The sequence below is a fragment of the Diadema antillarum genome, unplaced genomic scaffold (genome assembly GCF_040938485.1).
Source record: "Diadema antillarum isolate AM-2024a unplaced genomic scaffold, OU_Dant_1.0 seq00000357_RagTag, whole genome shotgun sequence".
Lineage (NCBI taxonomy): Eukaryota > Metazoa > Echinodermata > Echinoidea > Diadematoida > Diadematidae > Diadema > Diadema antillarum.
The window spans coordinates 945,354-966,426 of NW_027271363.1; the positions used below are offsets into that span (position 1 = coordinate 945,354).

The 21,073-nt window shown below is 37.1% G+C and overlaps 1 protein-coding gene across 1 annotated transcript in view; it reads right to left on the minus strand.

The window, feature by feature from the left end:
- LOC139731108 (D-aspartate oxidase-like) overlaps positions 1 to 20,773 on the minus strand; it is a 44,862-nt gene extending 24,089 nt beyond the window's left edge. Inside the window, exons 1-10 of the mRNA XM_071641988.1 lie at positions 20,767 to 20,773; positions 20,214 to 20,431; positions 16,696 to 16,807; positions 15,219 to 15,301; positions 13,641 to 13,706; positions 12,036 to 12,090; positions 10,902 to 11,003; positions 8,933 to 9,006; positions 7,123 to 7,142; positions 2,755 to 2,788 (exon numbers count right to left, since the gene is read on the minus strand). Coding sequence (XP_071498089.1) covers positions 2,755 to 2,788; positions 7,123 to 7,142; positions 8,933 to 9,006; positions 10,902 to 11,003; positions 12,036 to 12,090; positions 13,641 to 13,706; positions 15,219 to 15,301; positions 16,696 to 16,807; positions 20,214 to 20,407 — 740 coding nt within the window. The 5' untranslated portion in view covers positions 20,408 to 20,431; positions 20,767 to 20,773. The remainder of the gene's footprint in view (positions 1 to 2,754; positions 2,789 to 7,122; positions 7,143 to 8,932; positions 9,007 to 10,901; positions 11,004 to 12,035; positions 12,091 to 13,640; positions 13,707 to 15,218; positions 15,302 to 16,695; positions 16,808 to 20,213; positions 20,432 to 20,766) is intronic.
- Positions 20,774 to 21,073: the final 300 nt, after the last annotated feature.

The window sequence follows — 21,073 nt, forward strand, 5'->3', positions numbered from 1 at the left end:
TCTGATATAACAAAATACCTGATACATCAATCTAGTTTCTCAGGTCTCAATGATTCCCCCCCCCCCCCCCCTTTGTTTTGTCTTGTTTATTGACTATTAATAATAACGAAATATCTGATGTAAAGAACAAATTGTCTTGGTCCCAAAGATCTCGATATACCGAGTTTCCACTGTACACGCATGAACAAGAATCGATGAAAATGTTGGCTGCCAGCAATTAGCCTACACCAAGATGCACAAAATGGACTGAAAATGAGTGACGTCACATACAGGTGTTCAGTGAAAGTTCATTATGCCACTCTCAATTATGAAGTAGGAGTATATGGTCATGAGCGATAAGTTTGTAATTCTGACTACAACGTAACTGGAAATTCTATAAATGCCACGTTTAGGTATGGGAAAAGAGAGTGTAACCATGTTCTTACACTGTACCTCTACATTATCAATCATTTTCATTATAATCAGTAATACACTGCTTTGCACCGTTCATAGCCCAATATATATCAGACAATATGCTAGTACGTTAAAAGAGAGAGAGAGAGAGAGAGAGACAGAGAGAGACAGAGAGACAGACAGACAGATAGACAAACCAACAGAAAGGAAGCGCAAATGCAAGTGAGAGCAAAATGAATGTAAAGTAAGATATTATTTAGGCCTCAGCAAAGAGATGAGAGTAGTGTATCGCCTCCATCCAGTTGTACCAGTTGTTGTAAGACCAAGCTATTGCAGACTTTGCAGCTTTTAAACGCTAGCTTATACAACTTGTCAGATCTACCATTTACCATGCAGGTGGCAATAGTGATGGCGGTAAGTGAATAAATAAATATTTTAGTCAGATGCTGAATTAACATAATGGATATATGGTTTTATGGTAAAAATTAATAAAGCAAAAAAAAAAAAAAAGATTCAGCACTTCCTACACCTGTACTATAAAGCGAAAAGAAAAGATTGCACCCTCCCAACACTAGTGTAATGGTTTAATATATCGTCATCTGCATCCATTAGCATGCTACATGCTGAAAAAGAAGAATAAAACATTCAATGTTTTATTTTCTTTCTTTTTTCATTTCATTTCATTTCATTTCATTTTATTGTTTCTGTATGATACAATATAATCAACTATGATCACTTTCAGAAATAAACGCATGGTTTTTATATTACCAATAATGAAATGATGCACTGTCTTAGCAGTCGACTATGAACATTATTATGATTATGAATTTGCCACAACGGCGCAATTCATTTTTAAACTTGTACATGGTGTAGTGTGTAATTCAACCAAGCATTAATAATAGATGATAATTCCTTCACACTGACCTAATTTATCTTGATTTAATTTAATCCTAATTTAATTTGTTGTAAAACCCTGCATGTTATCTTATTATACAGTGTATATATATATATATATATATACATGTATATATATATATATATATATATATATATATGATAGATATAAATATGTCAGGTTAGTCGCATGACTCATGTTTCAAGTTTAGACATAAGTATCTTTATTTGAGGTTTTTGAAGATTTAAAACAAATGAAAAAATATGAAAGCAAAACAGTTATACAAGAAAGTGTTTTTCATAGCATCATCAACATTTTCTTCCACTCCTTACTACATAAAATCCATGTAAGCATTGTACCAAGTGTTGTGAATAGCCAACAATTATTTGTAAATCAAGCAATTATGCAAATTTCTTGCTCTTTAGACTTAAAGGAATCAAGATAAATAACATAGAGACAAATGGTGGAAAAACCTAAAAAAAACATTTTTTTTTCAATTTCCTATTATTGTTAGGTGGGTAATATTCAATAAAATGAATAAGATCATTATGAAAGCTCATTTTACAAGATTTTGACATTGGCCAACACGCACACACATCCACACACACACACACACACACACACACACCATATATATCCATACATAACTAAGTTTAATTCTTTATTTCATTTTTCGCGAAAAACATATAGACATCACTTTTTTGGTAACAGAAAATGAGATGAAAAGAGTGTACAATAATTGTGTAACCTTGCGATAATTATCATGAAAACAGAAGTGATAAGAGGGAATCAAACAGCACGCAAAAGTCGAAAAATGGAGGGACCGACTAAGCATGTGGATGTGCAAATGGGCCTCTCAGTGTATTATATGTATAATATATCTATAATATGTGCATACTGTACATAAATGTATACATATTATACAATAATATTTACATGAACCCAAACACACACATCTGGTGACTTTAATAAGAAGCGATACTGGCATGACAGAGTGACATCTGCAAGAAAAGAAAATAGATTTCTCACACACAAAGATATGAGAACACAGTGAAATGTACCATAATACCGGGAGCAGGACCGGGAGTAAGTTTCAAGTAGCCAATTGCCAGTCGTTGTTAGATAATCCATTCATCACCATTAATATCATTCGATGAGATGTCAGTTTATGAGGGGGGGGGGGGGTAAGATCATTCCTTGTTAGAGGGTGTTTGCTCTATTTAAAGGAAAAAAGACATACAATCAACAGGGGCGGATCCAGGAATTCCGTAAAGGGGAGGCACACGGGGCGCACGCACCCCCATTTCTTTTTTTCTTTTGTTTTAACCAAAAATAAAGAAGGGCGTGCCCGGTGCTTCCCCTCTGGATCCGCCACTGATCAAAGACATAAAAGCTGATTTGTGGAATTAATGTGGCCGCATTCCAGAGTAATCTGCATTTTCAACACAGATGTATAATTCACTCACCGCATGAGAGAGTGAAAGTCTGATGATCCCGAGGGATTGATTTTGAGGATAAATTTGTATTCACGAGATTCATTGGAAACCTGTTGATAGAATGGAATGGTAAACAAAAGCCTATTCAAAATGGTAACAATAACCCAGGCTTTACAAGTCGGAGAACCCGAAAACATGAATAAAGGGAGCTTTAGATTTTCGCGACTTGGACGTTCAGAGAGAGAGAGAGAGAGAAAAAAAAAACCTGTTCTGAGCATGCGCAAAGTCGCATATCAAAGTCGATCTATTTATCGCTTGCGTCGACTGAGTTTTCACTACGCGTCATGGGCTATCTTTATGTCCGTTCAATTCACGACGTATAGAGAGCTACTTCATGCAGCGATCTTATGGGGCGTCATTTTATATTCTATGGGTTGCGTCTCCGCGTAATCGAAGACCCCGTTTACAATGCGAGGCTCGGCCGCGGCTCGGCCGCGGCTCGGCCCAGCCCCGCTTCAGTGTAAACGCGCAAAAGGCCAAATGCGAGGCCAAAATTGGCCTCGCATTATTTTGGCGTCGCTCTGAAGGTGGTCTCGGCCGAGCCGCGGCCGAGCCCGGCCTTTTCCTAGACCCCGTTTACAGTGCGGGGCTCGGCCGCGGCCGAGCCGCGGCCTAGCCCACCTTCATTTTAGTGTAAACGCGCAAAAGGCCAAATGCGAGGCCCAATGTATCTCTCGCTATTCGGGATATTAACACCCTCAACGTCGAAACCTAATATAGTTTAAGGTGGTTTTGTCCTGCAAAGGATTTTTCCTTTGGCAAAGGCCTTTGCCCGAACGGCGACTTTGTCGCCATGGAATTCAGTTGGCAAAGGGTCTGAAAACCAGACAATACCAAATTGCGTTTGTTTACAAGCAGAGCGCCACTACGACAAAATATTGAAAGGTTTGAATCAAAAGCGCGGCCGAGCCCTGCAGTGTAAACGGACAAAATTGCGGGGCTCGGCCTCGCAATTGAGGCTGGGCTCGGCCGCGGCCGCACTGTAAACGGGGTCTCAGTGTAAACGTAAACTGGGCCAAATGCGCGGCCAATTTTAGTCTGGCTTCCAAACCCTCTGCCTGTACTATTTCGCTGTTCAGGATATTAACCCCCTCAACGTCGAAAACTAGTATAGTATAAGGTGGGTTTATCCTGCAAAGGATTTTTTTCCTTCGGCAAAGGCCTTTGCCCGAACGGCGACTTCGTCGCCACGGAATTCATTTGGCAAAGGGTCTGAAAACCAAACAATACCAAATTGCATTTGTTTACAAGGAGAGCGCCACTACGACAACAATAATATTGAAAGGTTTGAATCAAAAGCGCGGCCGAGCCCGGCAGTGTAAACGAACAAAATTGCGGGGCCCGGCCTCGCAATTGAGGCAGAGCTCGGCCGCGGCTCGGCCCAGCCCCGCACTGTAAACGGGGTCTGAAGCACTATTCAGCACGACGCAGGGAGAGAGCAGAACGTAACGTCATCATTGTCTCGAACGTCCGCGCCGAAAATCTAAAGCTCCCTACAATCGAACACCCTGGAAACCCCTCCATCAGTGCGCATGACAGCATTATCATACATGGTATGCCCTGGGCCCTGTTGCATAAAACCCTTACCGCTGAACTTACCGCTCCTTTTTAGCGGTAAGTGTTCAAATTAGCGGTAAATTTTATAATCCTTGATGCTGATTGGCTGTGATGCCTAATTTTGACGGTAGTTACCATTGAAAATCAATGGTAAGTTTTATGCAACGGGCCCCAGTTGTTTGAATTGTATGAGTGCTAAGAGTGTGTGCGCGCGCATTTTTTGTCTTCACAGTCACATTCTTTGCGAAGTTACATCTACTTCATACTTCATGTGTTCACACACATAATTATATTCAACATTGACACATTTAAGCATAGCAAAGTAACAGTACTAAAAAAATATATATATATGCAGATCACAAACATTATGTATACAGTTATGAATCAGGGCTGCTCACTAACCCATTTTTTTTTTTTTCTATTGGTCCAACGTGTCTTTCCGAATATTACCCAGCTAACGTTTGGACGTTTTTTGAAACGTTCCAAGTTTAACAAGTTTAATACAGAAAGTTAGAACCCAGCATAAACACTTTAGATTTCAATGTATAGTGTATTTTATCTATTTCGACTAGTATTCAAATTTTAGATTTACTTATTCGAATATTCATGATAAAGAAACCAATGACAAAGACGAGGATCAAATATAAACGTTTCTAAACGCTCATTAAAGACGAAGTTGACTTAGGAGACCTAACAAAAACGTTTTGTGGATTGTAAATGGTTTGTAAATGACGAAGACGTAGCAGACGTAATAAAAACATCCATTCATGTTTTTAAGACCTTTTCCACGAAACCTGCATTGTGCTTTGCAATGAATTTGAATCCCAACCTTGACGTTGTATGTACGTTAATTTGAAAATATACGGAACCTCAAAAAGAAGGGTAAAAAGTTAAGAAAACGTTCGTACAGAGTTTAGAAAACGTTATGCGTTTGCTGGTAAGATACGCAGTTTTTCCACTTTCTCATGTATAAAGATTGCGCTATAGCCCAAACGAAAATGGGGCAAAATGAATTTGCTGAATAGCTACAGCATTGCGATGCGTCGTTATTACAAGAGAGTGTACAGTTTCAAACTACTGATTAGTATTGCAACATTTAATAGCAACATTACAACTATTATAGATTCGATGTACTCCCAGTATAACTAACACGGTTATAACGAAATTCCCGGTGCAACGAAGTAAAAATTCAGGTCAGAAAATTATTATCTCTATATCTTTACATCATGCTTTACTGTTCAGCTATAACGGAGTATCGATATACATTGTAACAAAAAAAAATTGCTAGTCCCGAGGATTTTGTTATAACAGTATAGTCACTGGTATATCGCTCATCATCACATATCGAGAAAAAAAACAGTGACAAATTATTGTATATAACTTTATGATTTACATTAGTGCGCTTTCGTTTTCTTGTTCGTTCCCTTTTCCCCTTATACCCGTCCTTCTCTTTCACACATTACTTCTCTCTCTCTCTCTCTCTTTTCCTTTCTCTTCTTACCATTGACTTGCCACCTGTTTGAGCCACTTAATGATGTCCTCTACTGTAACAAGTTCCCGACATCCATCATGTAACTTCTGTTGATGTGAATATGTCTACAAATTACAGATTCTAAAATTCGTTTAATCAAAATAATGTATTAGAGAGTTCTAATCATTTTGTTTGTGATCTTCTCCATCCAGGAAGCTCCTTCTGTGATAAAATAATGTGACTAACAAAAGACATGGCGAGGGAACATGCAGGTTATGCTTGGTCTCGGGGAGGATGCATTCCATATCTTTTGTAAAACATATTAGTACTTTAGCAATGATTGACAGATGAGGTCACAACAGGAATATTGGTTTGGAATTATTATTATTATCATTATTATTTTTTTTTTTTTTGGTATCAAGAGGACCTCATGCACACCAGGGGGCCGTTTCATAAAACTTGTCGTCAGTGACAAGTTCTCATAGATGTGACAAGCTACTGAAATCCTTGCATCTGATTGGCTGAGAGCAAATTTGTCATAGAAATGTGGCAGTTGTCACTGATGACAAGTATTATGAAACGGGCCCCTGTTCTGCACACATTTAGTTAAAACTGAAATCCTTTCTATTTGATCTTTTTTGTGCTTCAAACCTTTGAACAATGTGTGATAATATGGTATATTATATGTAGTTACAATGTAGTAATGTATGTACCGTTCTATTTGTGTTTGTGTATATTTAATTCTATCATCAGTCCCTGATTGTATGAAATCTTTGTGTACAGGGCCCCATGGAAGACCAGAAGTGACTGTCATTGTCACTACTGAAAATGGGCTACCCTCTGTATATGTATTTTTTCTTTACTGACCTTTATGTATGAAATGTGTGAAACAACAACACATTAAAGGGGAAATCCAGTCCAAATTTATAAGTTAGTCTGGTAAAGAAAGAGTAAAATATTACGTCTTCAACTGTAAAACTCTGATCGAAATCGGGTGAAAAAATAAGGAAGATATCACATTTCAAAATTTCACTAATTTTCAAGGAAACAGTTTTTGAATGGTCAATATGAATAATAATGAATATGCAAATTCCAAAGTGCACATATCATCCCCGCACAACTTGCCATATAGTTTGTGCAGAAAATTTGGAATTTTCATTCTAACGCTATTACGCCCGAGGCTCAAATCCTGGCATAGGCCTATCTAACTAATCACTAAATTCTGAAGTTATTCAACCAGGAATAGCATCATGTTTTAGACATCAATGACCAAAACATTGAATTTTCGTCACTTTTGTATACGATCTAAAATTGTGAGGTTATGATATGGCTAGCTCACTCATTTGCATATTCATATCTGTTGTACAAAAACTGTTTTGCAGAAAATAAAAAAAACTTTCAAAAATTCTATAACTTCCTTATTTTTCATCTGATTTCAGTCAAATTTGTACTGTTGAACTCCTAAGATTTTACTCTCTTTTTATTAGACTAACTTATATTTGGAATGGATTTCCCCTTGAACTTTGTCTGCTCACAACTGCAGCAGGTGAGAGTATTTGAAAAATGCGGAACCACCCCATGCCAACCTCATGTTGTGAATTGAATTGTTGATTGGAGCAGCATCGCAGTGCAGAGATGGCAGTTCAACCAGACTTGGAGTTTGTTAACACTGACAAATTAGGTGATCCGATCTATTTGGAAATCAATGATTTGAGTCCTGATCCCAATAGGCATGATCATACAGGTTTCATCTGTGTTTAGGGGACATTGGCCATGTGATGTTTGGATTCTCATTTAGAAAAGGGTGTCAGACCTGCCATCTTTGGTACCGAATTCCGTGTACACTATCGAAGATACAGAATGAAGTATATTTGACCTTTGACCCCACTTTGCACAGCCAAGATGGCAATTGAGCAAAAAGTGTTTATTTTTCCAAATGATTCTTGTAACATGGTCTTTGCGTGTGCAAAATATGGGAAAGAGAAGACATGTATTCACCAAGATACAGGATTAAACATTTATGACCTTTGACCCTAATTTATATACCCAAGATGGTGTCCGATCAAGTAGTTATCATTTTATGAAATAATGTACGTGGCATGAACTAAACATGTGCAAAATATTGGGCTGATAGAGGCGGTTTTTCCTGAGTGCAAAGAAAGCTGCCAAAAGAAAGAAATATGAAAATACATCGAAGCTAACTTTAATTTTAGCCAAGTTTTTCGACGTGATTTCGACGTCGTATGAAAAAACGGAGGCATACTGTCGATAACGCAAAGTTCCAGCTACAACATATCAAAATCTGGGAGAAATTCACCGAAGGGTAAGTGAGGTAGTGCTCGATAAAAGCAATCATGTCAATTTTCACATCTAGAAAAATTCCCTCCCATAGAGATAACACGTCATAACGAAGATACAAAAAGAAGTACATATGACCTTTGACCCCACTTTGCACAGACAAGATGGCATCTGAGCAAAAAGTGATTATTTTGTGAAATGATTCTTGTAACATGGTCTTTGCGTGTGCAAAATCCGGGAAAGATAGGACATGCATTCACCAAGCTACAGGATGAAACCTTTATGACCTTTGACCCTAATTTACATACCCAAGATGGTGTCCGATCAAGTAGTTTTTATTTCATGAAATAATGTACGTGACATGAAATAAATATGTGCAGAATATGGGGGTGATATGGGCTGTTTTTCCTGAGTTAGTGCAAATAAAGTTGCAAAAAGAAAGAAATATGAAAATACATCGAAGATAATCTTTAATTCAACCAAGTTTTTTGACGTGATACCGACATCGTATGAATAAACAAGGGTCACAGTAACGATAGCCCAAAGTCTCAGCTACAACATATTAAAATCTGGGAGAAATTCACGGAAGGGTAAGTGAAGTAGTGCTCGATAAAGACAATCATGTCAATTTTCACACCTAGAAAAATTCCACAAACTACATGTACCATGATGTTCTCAATAATGGGTATGTGTAGAACGAAGAGCAAAGGGCAAAATCACTATGGCAACCATCATGCGCACGAGAGAGAGAGAGAGAGAGAGAGAGAGAGAGAGAGAGAGAGAGAGAGAGAGAGAGGGAGACCGTTCCCTACAATAACTCACCTTGGTATATAGTAAAACGCTCCCTCGCTCTTTGAGGAATGACCTACAAAGTCATTTGTGTATTGTTTGGATAACTGGACAGGAAACATGTATTTGTAAACAGATGGGAAAGAAAACAGGCAATGAGGTCATTCAGCACTTAAACTGTCACTAAAGTCTTGTGTCAAGGATAGACAGACGTATACTATTCTCTTACTGTCGTCTTGCAAAAGACATTTTTCATCGATCATCACATTAACACAAAAGTACCACTATTTGCATAGACAGATATTGAAACTTCAAAGGTTTATTGTTTATTCAAATTGAGGATGATCCCTCTGGTACTTTGTTTGCTTTCATTGATATTTCTTCGTCCTAACAGGTGGAGATGAATTTGTTGCAATGCTGCAATTCCCAACATTGATACATATATTAGAGTCCGGGGCAGCAGGAGTTTTTTTTTTTTTTCTTTCTTTCTTTTTTTTTTGGGGGGGGGGGGGGGTGGGGACGGTGGGGGCACATAGAGGGAGCTACAACGACCTTTAATTCTTAAATAGTTATCTAAATTTACAAATCAGGAAAGCCTTATTTTCTCTCACCACAAATTGCGATGAGTTTTTGTTTCTAAGACCGCAAGTTTTTGATTCGCCTTTGTTTTTAATTCACTATTTTTCAAAGTACATGCATACATGAAGGTAATACAGGATAGGGTGATAGAGTGTGTATTGTGATATTTAAGGATGGAGTGGGCTCTCCGATGGAATAAAAATGCGCACCAAAATGAAATACAAAATTGACAACAATCTCTTGAAATGAACAGCAAGAGTTACGATGATAAAGCATTTGTAACTACAACTGTATAACATGCACACAAATCTGGTGTTAAGTGTGACTGAAACTGTATTTAATGCAATGACGAGCGTGTAAAAAATTTAAATGAGCAATAATTATGCTGCACATTCACACAAGGCTTTTCTCTGCCTTATAGAGAAGATTTTGATATTGCCTGTTGTGCTATGAATAGTGACAGTTGAGGAACATTTTTTGGGGGGTCTATTTGTCATCAAAACCACGATGTCACGGTGGTTTGTGAACAGCTTCCCCAGCAAGACACACAATGTGCCTAGCGAGAGGCATTTCCCACTTTAGTTGACAGATAATTTATATCTTCGATGGATAACGTCAAGGAACATTCTATCCAAGTCCTATAGCACGCTGCAGAGCCTTACGAATATGTTACTCACCATGGATTGTGTGACTTTGGTATAGTTGGAAAAGCAGAATGGTATAGAAAATTTAACTTCACTGTATTGAGGATAAACACACAAATAACTACTGACACACACATACTATTATATCACTTATATCATACTCACATTGACAGACAGACACTTAACACACTCAACCAAGGCACAATGAAGTTACAATAGCCTTTATTGCTTCCTCCTTTTTCATTATACAGTAATCTAAAGTGAAACCGGGAACTTCCTTGAATTCGTTATATCGAAATTTTGTTATGTTGAAATAGCAGAGTGCGTAAAGGTGTGTGGATGATAACTTTAGGACATGACTTTTCGCTCGATGCATTTTGTAATAGAATTTCGTTATTATCAACCTTGCTCGTTGTATAACGGGAGTGCACTGTACACACACAGGTTGATAAGGTGTAGCTTCGCCCACTCATATTTTATACAGATATGCACAGTTTCATTTGAATACGCAGTGCTATTCCTGAATACGTCGTCTACAAAATTGATTCGGGAAGGACAGGACAACGGACGGAAAACCCGAAAACATAAAATATGAATGACTCCAGCCATGGCAGCCACACTTAATGGTAGAAACATAGAGAAGGACAGAGAAGATATATGTAAACAAAAATCATGAACTTTCATTCATTCTATCTGCACTATATGCTTTCATTGTTATAGCCATTTTAAGTAAATTTTACAGGAATATGTGACAATTCCTGCGGTGATTCGCGACTTACCCTGATGACTTGGCCTCGGACTGGTCTCACAGACTCATCGTTGGCAAGAAATCTCGACCACAACCCTGTACAATTCACCACGACATCATACTGGCCAGAGAGCTGGAGGGGTTACCACGGAAACGGAGGAGAGACAAGAAACAACGAAATGCCTGGGATCGGGAGAGGGGACTGACTTCATCAATAAGTGACCGAATAACACTAAGTAAAACCTTCTGTATAGAATGATTTTCACAATTTAAGATCAAGTTGGTTGTTCTGTTCTTGTTGTTGTTTTTATTTCTGCTGCAGGCTTTCGAAACTACATGAAAAACTACCCACCTTATCCAGTAATAATACTGTGCACCAGGTACATGTATATATTCATGAAGTCGTGATCGACTTTGTTATATCCGTTTGTTGTATATATACCACGCTTTTTAAACTAACTGCTATGAGTCCTGTATAAAACTGGGCCCCATTTCATAAAAGATGTTAGGATAGCAACTCTTGCTGGAATGTCAACTTCCAATGACAACAGCCAATCAGGAAGCTGGATTCTTGTCGATACCATGACAATTGCCATTCCAGCAAGAGTTGCTATCATAACATCTTTTATGAAATGGGGCCCTGGAGTTAGAAAGAATACACATGGCCTATACGTCTCGAAACGAGCTATCTGCACGTGAATTTTTGTTTTCGAAAGGGCAAATATAAATATACTCCACGAGAACGTTTACATTTATATGTGGTAAAACGTTTAATGCCATTTTAGATTTTATCACTTTTATGTAATATTTCTCGTGGAGCAAATTTGATATTGAATTTTGGTCTTGTTTCTAAAGAAATACAAAAAAACAATAGGAGTTATATTTGTACTGTGGAACAACATAATTTCTTCATTTTCTGCCTCGGTTTCAATAGCTCATAAAAAAGACTCTAGACAAGAGAACCAACAAGAATAGACAAAATAATGATATACGATATAATATACATGTACAGTGTGTAGACATAATCATACACTTCTTAAAACCAAACCATATATTGTATTGCCTCCAACAGTAACTTGAAACATTGTTCTATAGGGTGTAGAAATTATGTTTCTGTTGCTAAGCTTCACAAAATAAATGTACAAATAAACTCTACTCAGTGTACCTCAGCAAAGCTGGATATTCTCCGCTGCATCAAAATACCACCATTCTTCTGGAATCTGTCGAAAAAAAACCAATAACAATAGTGTCAAGGACACGCACTTTTGAAACATGCCACCTGCATGGATTATTCTGGTATCATTCAGCATAATAAATAGTCATAGTTCATTGCAGTATTCATGAGAGGAAAAGAATTTAATATGAAGTGATTTATTAGACCTTTTTGTGCCTAGACATGTACACTTGTAGCTTATATTTCATCAGCATCAAATAATCCATTCAAATTCGACATAGATGCAGAGGCAGCAAGCCTTACGTACGGCAGAGTAAAAGAAAAAAATCTGTCACTTGAGACTGTCATATTCCATACATCACTGTAAATTTTGCTCACAGAATTTCTAAAGCCTCTTCATTGCAAGGCTTTATGAGTAATCCGCTAGAATTACCAATTAAGAAAATTAGGTTCCTATCTAATTCTAAAAAAAAAAAATGGGCCAGTTCTTGTAGATTTCGGTATGTTTCTATAAAATGGAGATTCTATGATTGTAACCACTTCCATTCAATCTTTGCAATACAATCATATTATCTGACAGGAGACATGAACAGATTTGATAACAACAGTGCATTCCTTCAAAACCCTATCATGACATAGCGATATGGATCGTAATTAAATGATTGGCTGAGAGATATCTCAACTGAAACATAACCTTGTATCTTTCTTCTTTTTTTTTGCAAGTATGCATGCATATGAAGAGTTTGTTCGCGAAAACCGATGAATTCATTTTTGAAGATTTTGAAGTACGGTCTCTGTCATAACGTTCAAAATAATACCTTTTGAATGATGTATTTGTCACTACATATAAAGGTATATTTTTGAAGTTATGGTCAAAAGAAGCAAAAATGTTCTTATTATTCTGTTTATTTTTCTTGACCTTTAATCGCAAATATCTCCACTTTGCAAATATGGACTTATCGGTTTTTGCGAACAAACTCTTCATGTATATAATTTCATTTGTATCATTTGATATCCTTTGCAAAGTTGAATGTATACGTTTGTGATAGAATTCCTGATTTAGTCTGTGTTGTGTTCTGTTGGAAAAAAAGAGAAGAATGAAACAAACTAACTGAAATGAACTGAAACTTAATTATCACACGAAAAGTCTTTACGTCGTATATTAAAAAGACTAACTTTCTTTTCAAAGGGCCCTAGTAATGAAAAGTATCAATAACCCCCTTTCTGCACCCAGCTGCATGTGCTGTAAACACGTTGGATTTGTTTGGGTGCTCAATTCAGTTAGCTTTGCTGGCCTGGGGAAATTGCAAAAATGGTTGACACGGGCTTTAAATAACAATGCGCATTACTTTAGGGGGCGATAAACGGTAGAGTTACCAACCCATGTAACTTTGAAACAGTTCACAGCACACACAGTCTTGCTTTGTCTGTTTGCGATTGTTGCAAAGTTACTATCGGGCAGCCATTTCCTGCAAACGCCCTGTCACAAACGGCATTATTCGCATATGCCTAAAAATGACTCCATTGAGCTATACGTTCTGCTACAAATAGCATACGATCAGTCATATATTGTGTGATGCACTGAAGTTTGAATACCTCTCTGTCAGAAATGGAATATATCTGTGGCTCTCACACATGAGGGTGGTGTAGAACCAGCCAAATCTAGGGAAGTGAAACAGAATTGAAGGATTCACATAAATTATGCATTATGCATTTTGCACATTGTACACTCGACAACAATACCTCATCTACATTTATTATACGGTACAATCATGTATTATCAAATACTTTGATATATAATGTACTGCAGACTGTTTTAAAAGTATAATTTATTATACACCTGTTGGATGGCAAACAAAGAAACTCAACTCTAGACAAAGACAAAATTGTTATCCCAATGAACAAAACTTAAACACATCTTAAAGATAGAATTATCTTTCCAAACTATGAATTTTAACATAAACTTGTAAGTATAAAAGTAACGTTTCAGCAAAACACACGGATCTCTATCATATAAAAAGATGAAATAAAAGTGAATCGTATATATTACCGAATAAGGGCAGCTTATGCTGTTAAAATATGCATTTCCAATTTTAGACCCCTGTCTGAGTTTACTCAGGACTAGTCTTCAACTGGTTAACCCTATAAAGCCCGGGGGGGGGGGGGCACATTGTGCCCCTACCAGATTTTCATTTGCCGCTCCTTCGCCCTTTTTTCTGATTTCAACCAAATTTGGTGACTTTTCCTAAAATCTTATTGCAAACATTTTGGTATGAAATTTAGCTATATCTGATGTTGCTGGTTGCCATGGCAACCATAAACTGACAACCATGTCAGTCAGATTTTGCATCATTTTTCTGTTTCCATTTCATTTAACAGTATTACAGTGTATGAAATGAAGGTTTCTTGGCTGAAATTTGTGGAAGGAACAAAATTTGAAGTAATTATGGTCCTGGAAAGTTTTTATTATTTCCTTTGTTTTTATGTGACAAAGGCATAAAACAATAGATATAATAGAGATAATTGTAAACAATAATATTTCCTAAAGATTGCCCTTCTATTTTGTGTTATTTTGATCCCTTCACCCAAGTTATGCCTCTAATGTCATTAATTTATCACATTCTTAATTGGCAATCTCAAAATTCTACTATTATGCAAATATGAAATGTCATAACTACAATATGTACCCATTCCACGCATTTCATCTCAGGTCTCATAATGTACTACTTTATATGGATATGAATAGCGCCTCCATATGGTGACCTTGAGAAATTTCAACCATAACAAACAACAAGATTCCACCTGCTTATCATTTGTGGCAAATATGAAAATGATTGGTTTATTAATAAGACATATATAATGGGGATAAAGAAATTATACAGAAAAAAAAACATGTTTTTAGCATATTTCCTACGTATTTCTTTATATTTTGGTAAATAGCGCCCTCCATGGGTGACATTGAGAAATTTCAAATCTATGGTCATATAGAGTATGAGTTACTCTACCCATGTGCCAAATATGACGATGATAAATCAAATAATAAAACAGTTATTGATAGGGGCACAATGTGCCCCCCCCCTCCCCTTGGGCCTGCGAGGGGTCAAACTAGCTTAGGCTTAATAGGGTTAAAGATAGAGAGCAAAGGAAAGACAGACTTTGAAAAAAAAATCTCACTTGAAGGAAGGAAACAGAAGTTGCAGCTCTTTCTCAGGAACAATGCGGAAGTCAATCACGTCATCCTTCCAGTTCGGCTCTGGCTATAAAAGGCAAATAGTAAAAAAAAAAAAAAAAAAAAAAAAAAAAAAAACAAACACTAATACTACATTATTGTCAGTCCAAATCAATCTAATTATTATCTCCATTATTGTCACTGTCTTTCTCAATCCGTCATTTCCTTAATGACCTATTTCTGGCCTGAATGTTATTTGATATGCACATGGATGACCCCATATGTGGATTCTTATACGCCATCTGGAAGGGATGTTTTTTATCTGTTTTTTTTTTTTTGCAGGTTTTTTTTTTTTTTTTTTTTTTTTTTTTTTGGGGGGGGGGGGGGGGTGTCCTATACAATTTTGCAGGGTCTTCGCTATGGTTTTGAACCAAGTAGAAATCTTGAGGTTTGTAGTGCACTGTCTAAAGCAGTGGTGTAATCGTAATGTATAGTTACCCACGTTTCATTTTACCTGAGTGTGTTTACACCAAATCCGACGGCACGGGTCACGGAAGGAGGTTTTCGCTATGGTGTGCAAAAAGGAACCATGTCTGGTTCTGTTACAATATCACTTCCCCGCTTATAATTTTGTTACAAAAATTAATCTTCTACAGTTGATTTTGTTGCTCTTAAAGGGACTGTACAGTACTGGTTGAGGTGGGGATTCATGTTTTGAACATTCTTAAGTGAGATAATGAGAAACCTCTCATGAAATATGAAAGAGCATGTAATTTTAAGAAGGATTCAACGTTTATTTGATGAAAATTGGTTTTCAAATGGCTGAGATATCCAAAAAAAGTGATAATGATAAAAGGCGACATGCCACAACTTTATTAGGATCTCTTGGTTTCACCTTGTTTTTGGATATCTCAGCCATTTCAAAACCGATTTTCATCAAATAAACTTTTGATACCCCTTAGAATCGCATGCTCTTTGACATCTCATAGAGTGGTTTCTGAATATCTCGCAAAACGTAAAAAGCTAAATCCTCACCTCGACCAGAACTGTACACACCCTTTAATTTTTACATAAGAATAACATTCTGAGTCAGTGATTTTGTACCGAGTTAGTGCTTCTTTTGTAACAGAACCAGACAAGGTTCCATTTGGCGCATCATAGTAGCAAAACCCCGGCCCATTGCTCGTATACCGTTCGTGGTGTAAATGCAGCATAAGAAGTATCAATGCATTGTGTATCTCATTTCGATGGAGTGTATGCTTTGTAAATTCACTACACGTACACCATTATGTTCTCCCAAAATGTTTTCAATTTGCATATCATAATAATTCGACGTAGAATACTTGGTAGAACACAAAGAAAATGCAATCAATGGGTTACAGTCTGTGAGCATGGTATATGCATGCTATTATAATCATGACAAAGGAAACATGTTTTGTGCGATATGTCTCTGGAAAGCAAAATTTAATGTATTTAGCTCACCACATTGTGTTTGTAGATGTTGTAACCAGAAGTGAAGTGAACACCAGATTTCCCAGCATTTGTGGAGAGAACAATTTTCCGCAGATGTTTGAAGGTGGAAGAAAACCATCTCCTGCGGGAACATGTCCACACGAGCTTCATACAGTCAGTACATTATACAAAACATGAGTAATATAGTATTTGCCCTGTTTTTGGTGTTTTTGCATGACTTTTCGTGTACATCTCACCCACTCTTCTAACTTAATCTAATTGTTGTCTAAATCTACACTTGAGAGCCCGACAGAGATTCGAAAATATAAAGCACGCCTACGACACTTAAAATCTAAGAACTTTGATCTCTGTGGTGGGCCCTGCTATGAAATTGAGATTTTGTGTGAAAAGGAATTAGGAAAAGGTAATACAAGTTTCCTCATAATATTCCTAGAGTTGAATATGGAAAGCAGAATATTAACAGAAATCTTTTTACTCTAGATTCTCTCTCTTCCTCTCTACTATATCATATATATGTATATATATAAACAATTTGAATGACCGTGCATCATAAAAACGAACAAAAAACGTCGAACCCCTTGATTTTACGTGAGGACCTAATAAAGGTGAAATTGGTCAACCGAGTCAATCTTAAGTTTTTCATATTTTTTGAAAGAGCTTTTCTTCTTCCACATTATTCTCTAGTTTGGGATCAGAACATGAATGGGAAAGTGTGCTTTCCCCGGTTTTTCTATGGAGTAGAATGATTTGGTATGTCTTAGAGGCCCTTTTTTTCATTTCTTGAATCCTTTGCACACCCTTCACTTTTTAGTCTATAATAACTATTGAAAGAATAACGCTAGTATACTGCTTTGAAAGTTGGCATTATTCATGGACAGAATGTGTTGATATTAGAACATGCTTAAGTTCAGCTTAAAGGACAAGTTCACCTTCAATAACATAAGGATTGAGAGAATGTAGCAATATCAGTAGAACACATCAGTGAAAGTTTGAGGAAAATCGGACAATCCGTTCAAAAGTTATGAATTTTTGAAGTTTTAGTGCAGATGAGAAGACTACTGCAGTGTAGGATGTCACATGCGTACAACAACATAAGGAAAATATAAAGAGAATTTCACAAAATTTCATCTTTTGAAAAAAAGTAAACAATCCCTTGACTCGTTACTGACATATGTTATGGGTAATATTATTCCCATTGCCTTAGAAAGAGGCAAGTCAATTGCTCTTTTATTATGCGAAAAAAGTGAAAATATGTTGAATTTTCTTTACATTTTTTAATATTGTTGTACTTATATGACATCACGAGCCTTAGTAGTCTCCTCATCCAGCGGTTCCAACACAAAAAATTTTAAAAATTCATAACTTTTGCATCGATTGTCCAATTTTCCTCAAATTTTCACTGATGTGTTCTACTAATATTGCATTCTCTCAATCCTTATGTTTATGAAGGTGGACTTGTCCTTTAATCTGATTGTAATCCTTTCATCGTTGTTGCTCCTGTTACATCCTGTGTAATTGTCCATTTCATCACACAGCTATAAGCATGACTTTGTAAAGATTAAATGCTTGAATAGACCCTGTACTTCAGAGCCTCTTTTCTCATACAGCTCATACTTTTCCAGAGTGTGTGCTTTCTTTCCAGTATTTAGATAGGTTAGGAGAGTCCATTTGTGAATCGAGTTACGTACATCATTCTAAAGCTTAGAGTCTGCTCTTTCAGAATCTGTCTTTAACTGGAAATCCATGTCTGGCGACTTTTTGTTGGTTTTGTGATGCAGGGTCACACACACACACACACACACACACACACACATCTACATAAAGATACTGTGTCCTCACAACAGCATAATCTAATTAGGTCACATGTTACTGGCAGCCAGTTGTTTGTCTGATACTCCTGTGGAAAGGCCAATATCCGGGCTGGTGACAGCAATCTCAATGTAAGGACGGCAACTATACAGTGCCCTTTGGAACGGCAGTCGAAGCGACTGAAAGGCATTTTTTTTTTTACCATTTACAGCTGAAACACATACCCAACTTTACTGCTTTACTGTAGTTTTAAAATGTGAGATCGGGATAGAAATATCGAATGTATAAAAATGTTAATCCGTATAATCAATGTTAATATTGTTAATTATACAAAATGTGAACAATAGCTAAAATGAAATTGTTTCTATAGAATAAATCGTCCACAGGGTTATGGTTTATTGAGAAAAATAGTGGTATCTCCTTATATTTTAGGCTTTATTAGAAAATTTTAATATGGTAGAATGTTTTCTGATACAACCGACCTACGCATTTGCATCAAACGTGACATCTCGAACATTTTTAAATCACAGATCCACCGTTAAACGGTAAACCTACCTTTAAAATGCCATCAGGCCCATGTGTATAGGAGAGTCATGTATGCTCTGCACATAACAGAACAATAACTTTACTTCTCTAGTGCAGAGCCGAATTAAATCCCGTTGAAATCGTCAAACACACCTCCACACACAAAATGAAATATATACAACATACTTGCCAACATTTTGAAATCCTGAAGAGGTAGATTTTGCGAGGGAGCGAAGCGACCAAGCCCGAGCGCGCTTGCGCGCGAGGGGGGGGGGGGGGGGGGGGTGGAGAGGGTTTGAGAGGGGTATCCTTCCTCACATGGTGTGAACTTTTTTGTTTTCCAATATCAAAATATGAGATTTGGTGCATGCTTTTTAACCTTTTAAAGGGTTCTTGGTATTGATAAAAAAACATATAATCCAAGTAAATCTATGAACTATTTTGTAGACTATGCATATAAAAATAAAATCAGACATATTGGTAAATAATTTTTGTAGGCTAAAGCATAATATTATGTGAAAATGTCATCAAACATATTGGCAAATAATTTATCCCCTTATAGTGTACTTTCTATTGTGGAGGTATAAAGATGAATAAGACATAATATTGCCCTCACCAAACCTAAAATAATTAGCAGATGACCTGGCTGTGAGATTCCTGTACGTGGCAGATTTTGCTCTCTTCTGCAGTGTTTGGGAGGGTTTCCATACGTAGCATTCACTCTTGCAGAACGTGAGCTACCAAAACATTACTATTATGCATGGTTCTAGCTACACGTACACGTGTACAGTAAGTCTTGCACGCACTTAGTGCGCCACTGCATTGTGCATATAACATGTGTGCATATTAGAAGGCTGAATACGGCGTTTTTGAGGAACGAGTTCCTTGAAATTATTATTAGTACATGCATTCTAATTACTAGCTTGTTTTAGGGAATCAACGCACAATGAAGGGAAAATATGACTTCATTATGGTAGGTTTGCTACAAAATCGGTAGATCAGAAGAGAAAATCGGTAGCCGGTCAAAACCTCTAAAAAGCGGTAGAGTTAGCAAGTATGATACAAAAATGATGATATCTTCAGTAATCTATGTAGGATTGAAGAAAGCGGCTAACTACCCTATGTAGGATTACAGTAGAAAAAGAAAATAGAAATACTTCTTTCAAGACAGAAATGTCCATTTCCATACTCACATCACATCTTCATCTGGCGTACCAACAACCAAGTAAGGCTGTAGGAAACCTGCCGCTCCATCAGACGTCGTGTCCGGCGAGAACTTCTCAGCAAGGATCGTAACATCAGCATCTGGGCAGAGAGTCTGGATGTTGACTGCCGTGGCAACGCCAATGATGCCAGCTCCTACCACTGCTACTTTATGCCTTGGCATGACTAAGATGTTTTGCAATGGGTCCTACAGACAAAAAGCAATGAACTGAATGCGTTGTCTGAGTACAAAATATGAGAACAACTATTATGACTATAGAGATTCAAACCGAGTAATATGTCTACATCGATTGGGGTTGAGAATGAAAATCAGGTTCAAAGGTAATTTTTCGCCAGACAGTCAATCGGATTGAGATATGACACGTAATAAACAACGTTATTGACAACATGCAGATTAAAATGAAGAGTGGTATAGCTTTTTACATGCTTGATAAGACTAACGGAATACACACACACCTGATTGTTTGATAGGCTCCTCAGAAATGCTAACTTGGTGAAAGAGGTAGTGTGATTATTACTTACAGCGAAAGATCAGTCTATAGCGTTGGGGATCAGCTCCGCAGAGATTACAGTTCGTCTGGCTTCAAGGAACCCCTGTCTTATAGTTTAGGAGACGAATCGACATAGTTAAAAAAACATAAAATGTTGTAACAAGTAACACTGGTCCAAACAGATGAAAGTTTCTGCCTATAATATAAACCGTATTGTATACTAGGCCAGCAAGCATGTCATTCCGCGTGACAAAATAATTCTTACACCCGATCAAATAGGTGTGCATTGTTCCCTGTGTGGACACTGAGTCGAGTAGGCCTATTATACAATATGTGGA